A 5,772-nucleotide genomic window follows, 5' to 3' on the forward strand; every position below is an offset into this window, starting at 1 on the left:
TTCTAAAGGACTCTCAAAATAATATAATTGAAGCATGAAAGATCAATTATTTCTATAAAAGAGAACCACCGTCCTGCTCTAAAAGATATAAGCGAAGCACTAGAGCAAAATTATCCGACTCAAAAGATATAAGTGAAGCACATAGAGTATTCTAATAAATTCTAATTCATGTGTGTCTCTCCCAAAAGGTGTGTACAGTAAGGATGATTGTGGTAAGCTAAAAAGCAAAGACTCAAATCATACAAGACGCTCCAAGCAAAACACATATCATGTGGTGAATATAAATATAGCTTCAAGTAAAGTTACCGATAGACGAAGACGAAAGAGGGGATGCCTTCCGGGGCATCCCCAAACTTAGGCTTTTGGTTGTCCTTGGATTTTACCTTGGGGTGCCTTGGGCATCCCCAAGCTTAGGCTCTTGCCTCTCCTTGTTTCATAATCCATCAAATCTTTGCCCAAAACTTGAAAACGTCACAACACAAAACTTAAAAGAAAATCTCGTGAGCTCCGTTAGTAAAAGAAAACAAACCACCACTTCAAGGTACTGTAATGAACTAATTCTTTATTTATATTGATGTTAAACCTATTGTATTCCAACTTTTCTATGATTCATAAACTCTATTACTTCCTCCGTTCACTTTTATAAGGCGCGGAGCAAAATCTACTACAAACTCGCTCGGTCACGCAAAAAAAAACGTGTTTTCCATTTTTACCCCCGTGTCGGTCGGGGACACGGTAGCGAAACACTCGCATCCCTCGCTCACTCGCGACTCACCCACATCTCTCCCTCACGCATCGCCGGGGCCGGCGCGCTCTTCCTCGCCCTCTCTCACCCGCACCACCTCTCCCCGAGCTCCTCCCTCGCTCACATTGCCGGCGCCCTCTCCCCGCGCGCGTCACTGGCGCTCTCTTCCTCTCACATCTCCGTCTGCATATTTAAAAATGGGATTTTTTTCCCTCTGGCTCTCCGATCTTGAGCGGTGGTGCTCGATCTGCGGAGCTGCTGCTGATGGTCACCTGCCCGGAGCTGCTGCTGCCCGGATCTGGTAGCTGCACCGGCAGATGTTCTTCTTGAGCTGGGACCGCTTGTTGGTTTCGGCTAGAAGAGGGAGGAGGCGATGCCGGCCAAGTACCTGCAGGCGTTCGAGAGGAGAGGCGACCGGAGTTGCACCGGCGTCGACTGCGCGTGCCGCATCCTCACCGGAAACGTGCCCTTCGGCCTCCCCATCAGCCGCACCCTCGTCATTTCCCTCCCCAAGGTCTGCAAGTCCCTCTCCGTCCAGCTCATGTGCAGAGGTATGTGTTCCACTTAGAGCAATTTCTTTTCAGGGAACCAACTGAACTCCGATTAAGGAATCAATTTCTTGTATGTTCCATTCTTTGTGATTTGCAGATACAGCGACGCAAATCCCAGCTCCCCCCCTCTACGTAATTCTTCTTGCTTAACCTGCCACTGCCATTATACAAGTAAGTGTACATTACTGAAGCTAATTGACACTGCACTATGAACTTGCAGGGCCTATTGCATTTTGCTCCGGGGAAGCTAATTAACACTGCACGAAAACCCTTTGCTTAAGCATCTAACGACATTCTGCTCGTGCCTTAACTGTATCAAAGTTGCAAACTAATTTGTTTGTCTAAATGTACGTTTCGCAACTCTACAGCAGCGTTGCCGCCGGAGTCATCAGTGAATGAGACGGCGACGCCACCAGCGCTTGAATCACCGCCCACCACTCCCACGAGAGTCTTCTTCCCCCAGGTTGCTATCTTCTCATCGCACCTGCACCTGCTTTTGCTTGTTGGAGTATAAATTGGTCGATATAAAGTGTAATCTGGATAGTTGCTTGGTATAAAGTGTACTCCACAACAAACTCTGCTTCTGCAAAAAAGAACTCTGGTATGTTTTTTGGAGAATAAAAAATGAAGGAGAAAGGTTGTGATGTTTTGCATAGCCTAGATGTGACAGTCTTGGCATTCCATAATTTAACCCAACTGAATAATGTTTTGCATAATTTAACCCAACTGAAAGAGTTGATCGACATGAATTGTTTTCGAAGTAGTTCATCGACAGTACATTGAATGTTAAAAATTCAGTTAAGCAGGCATGATACTCCTATTCTTGGAGTAAAAATTCAGTTAAAGAGCTTTGCATCTCTGTTTTATTGCAAGCAAGTTTGCATCTCATTTTTCTTGCAAGCAAGTTTGCTGCAGTGTTTGCAACTTGCTAGGATTATCTATCCGTCTATCTATCTACTGGAGTATCTATCTATCTATACCGGAGTATATATCCCAACAATAAATACTGGAGTATATATTCTTTGCTTCAGCTCTCTTCTTTTCCAACAATAAATACTGGACTATATATTCCAATATATAGCAAGTACTCCAAGTTTAAGCTGGAGTGGCAATATATAGCATAATATATAGTGTGTGGCAACAATAAATATAGACTCCAAGCACGCACATAAACACATACTCCAACAAACTGGAGTAGAATACACAACAAGTACACACAGAATACACAACAAACTGGATAGGATCAGCGTCCAAGCATCTCTAGTGCCATTGCATACACTTCAGGAGGAACTGAGATCTTGGGCGGTAGCAGTTGTAGCCTTTCTAGCCTATCATTGTTCATGTGCGGGATTTTGTATTTATTGGCTCCACCATTCTTCATTACTTCAACCATGCAAGTCTGCAGAGTTATGAATACTCTGTTAAGTTTTGAAACTTCATATCCATCGAACTCCTCTTGAACACCTTTAATCAGCTCTGGAATAGTTTTTGGACTTTTGCAGTCTGTTAGCGATTGAATAGAGCTGAAGAACCCAAGGTTCAGGGCGTTCATGTCTGGAGAATTTGGAGGCTGATACATTATTCTAATGTCCAGGCCACTTTCGTCCACAGCTTCTGCGAATGCTTGATCATTAGGTAGGATATGTGTTCTCGCGTTATCTTGCTGGATAAAAATGGGCTGTCCATCATCATCTGCAGGCCACAATGCTTGAATCGCTAGCACAACCTTCTGTATAATGTACTCTCTCATCACATCCCTCGTCACTATGACAGGCTTTGTTTGCAATGTCCCTTTTTCCCTGTTCTTGCTTCTTTTTGCTGCTGCAGTCACTCTCACGAATTGCCATACCCCAATTTTTCCGGAGAATGTCATGTTCCCATCTTCGTCAAACCGTGGTCTTGCTACCGTTGCGAGAAACATCACTTTTCCAATAGAGTTTTTGACAGGTCTTTCCGGGTCCTCTTCGTCAGGCAGCAGATAGTAGTTCCTTTTTTTCTTGGTCATGGAGAACCATTTCTCGTCGATGTGAACAATATTATGCATACTCCTGAAACTTGGGCTTACATCTCCTAATGTTGCCTCATCTAGCATAGAGAGGCAAAAATCCACCCTATCTCTCTTATTTTTCTCTGTCAGTACCGGCTTTACCCTGTTGGAGTGTCTCCTTATCTTATTCAACTTGAACTTCTTATATAGTGTAGTAGGGCTTACACCCAGTGCCTTGGCTAGAGATCGAATAGTTGACCTCTTGTTTAAGGGAATTGTCTGAATGAGAGATAGAATATCATCATAAGACTTTCTTCCACAATTTTCCTTTCTTTTGTTTGAAACATCCACCTCCTGACCAAGGCCTTTCTGTTTCATTGCCTTCTCCCATATTCTTTGAATAACTCGAACATGTGCTCCAAATATTGCAGCCACGTCCTTCTTATCAGTTCTCTTGAACTTGCCTCCTCTACTCTTATGGAGGGTTTCCAAGGACATGTAAGCGGCATATCTCTGTGCATCAGTGAGCCAATTCCTTTGCCTTTGTACTCCTACAATAGCAATAGAATAATAAAATTAATTATTGCAAGAATATTACAAATTGGTTGCTGGAAATGTAAACAAGAGGTCAACAATAGCAATAAAAATTCCATGGGATAGGAGTATTGCTTGCTTTGCTTGCTGTAAATATAAACATAAATGTTGGTTGCTGAAAATATAAATGTAAACTAAATTTGTAAATATAAACTAAACTTTATACTCCAGGATTGACCTCTGTTGCAGGCAAGCAAGCAAATTACTCCATAATTTGTTTTTGCATTGCTTTTTCTTTTTAATTTGGAGTAGTATAAAAATATTTTGAGGTACACTGCTGTTCTTGCAGCAGTTTCTTTTCCATTCCTAGCTGTCAGAGTATATGTTTATTTACACACACATACATGTTGTGAGAGTATATGCTGTTTGAGGTACACCATGGTTCTTGTGGAGTTTGTTCAGTTTGCCTATAAGCAAATGAGGCAAAAACTGAAATACCCCCACAATTGTCCAGGAGACCTCTGTTGCTTGTTGAAAATATAAATGTTGCTTGCTTGCTGAAAATATAAATGTAAATGTTGTTTGCTGATACTAATGTTGCTTGCGTTATCTCCTTCTTTCTAGTATGCCTTGTGTACCATGACATTTCTTTGTTGTCATTTTAATTACTCCATACATAAGGAAAGAAAGGCAACAACAAATTTGATTACTCCACTAAAATGTTAATTACTCCATTCTAGTGGAGTAATCTTTTTTAGCCTTCCATAGAGAAGACTCTGATATCCATTTGATTTGATTTAGCCACTTTAATACTCCATAGTGGAGTAGTGTTGAATAACCTGTGAACAAAACGAAGCTTCCTCATATGCACTATTCAATCTTAGCAATCCCTTCTCTGTTACTTCTCTGAGGCATAATTTAATGCAAGATTAGAAGAAATTATACCTGAATTTTGATCAGCATTGTTGCCTTCTTCTTCAGGTTCTTCGTTGCCTTCCTCGGGTGGAGTGAAATTGAGGTCTGGGACTACCATGCTTGCAATTGGGAACGATATGCTGTTGTTGCTTCTTTTGAGGGCCAGTGATTTGCTATTGTCGATGTTGAGGATCTGCTGCTGTTGCTTCTATTGAGGGCCAATGATCTGCTGTTGTTTCTTCTGTTGAGGATCTGCTGCCGAAGGCAAGGAGCTACAGTTGAGGATCTGCTACTGTTGCGAGGGGACAAGCCGGCAAGGAGCATCGAGCCTGGAGGTGGTCATGCATGAGGAGCTCCTGATCTTCTCCCCTGGCCCCCGGCGAGCTGGACCTTCTGGCGAACGGGGAAGAAGGGAGGTGGTTCTGGGCGAGCTTGACCTTGCCGGCGAAGTGCTGCTGGGGCCGGCGGCCGGCGAAGTGCTGCTGGGGCCAGCAGCCGGAGAGGTGCCCTCCTGGGGCCGGCGGCGAGGTTCCTTGATGAGCAGGAAGCTGGGCAGGGAAGAGGAGATCCTGGGCGGAGGAGAATCTAGGCGAGGTGCGCAGGGAGAAGCTGGGCGGCGAGCCGGTGGCGCGCTGGGAGGCGACACACTTGGCGAAGCGATCCCGATGGTTTTTGAATTTCAAATTGATCGAAGGGTATTGTTGTCCATTAGCAATTTTTGGGGGCTTTCGAAAATCTCCTTCTGCGCCTTACAAAAGTGAACGGGGGGAGTACTAGTCATAGATTCATCAAAATAAGCAATCAACACACGAAAAACAGAATCTGTCAAAAACAAAACAGTCTATAGTAATCTGTAGGTTTCGAATACTTCTGGAACCCCAAAAATTCTAAAATAAATTGCTGAATGTGAGGAATTTATCTATTAATCATCTTCAAAAATAATTAATTAAATAGCACTCTCTAGTAAAAAATGGCAGCAAATCTCGTGAGCGTTAAAGTTTCTGTATTTTACAGCAAGATCGCAAAGACTTTCCCCGAGT

The 5,772-nt window shown here is 43.2% G+C and overlaps 1 protein-coding gene across 2 annotated transcripts; it reads left to right on the top strand.

The window, feature by feature from the left end:
• The first annotated feature begins 701 nt into the window (after window positions 1-701).
• On the top strand, window positions 702-5,467 carry LOC125552771 (non-specific lipid transfer protein GPI-anchored 21-like). Of its 2 annotated transcripts, none has more exons than XR_007303797.1 (4): window positions 702-1,296; window positions 1,394-1,467; window positions 1,665-1,759; window positions 4,799-5,467. XR_007303797.1 is itself a non-coding variant. In XM_048716435.1 (4 exons), the coding sequence occupies exons 1-3, from the start codon at window positions 1,119-1,121 to the stop codon at window positions 1,574-1,576; spliced, it is 273 nt and encodes a 90-aa protein (XP_048572392.1). In that variant the 5' UTR covers window positions 705-1,118; the 3' UTR covers window positions 1,577-1,759; window positions 4,799-5,467. The 2 variants fall into 2 exon arrangements, 1 of the variants encoding a protein (XP_048572392.1); XM_048716435.1 differs by having other exon boundaries at window positions 705-1,296; window positions 1,394-1,428; window positions 1,517-1,759.
• The last annotated feature ends 305 nt before the right edge of the window (window positions 5,468-5,772 follow it).

The sequence above is a fragment of the Triticum urartu genome, chromosome 4 (genome assembly GCF_003073215.2).
Source record: "Triticum urartu cultivar G1812 chromosome 4, Tu2.1, whole genome shotgun sequence".
Taxonomy (NCBI): domain Eukaryota; kingdom Viridiplantae; phylum Streptophyta; class Magnoliopsida; order Poales; family Poaceae; genus Triticum; species Triticum urartu.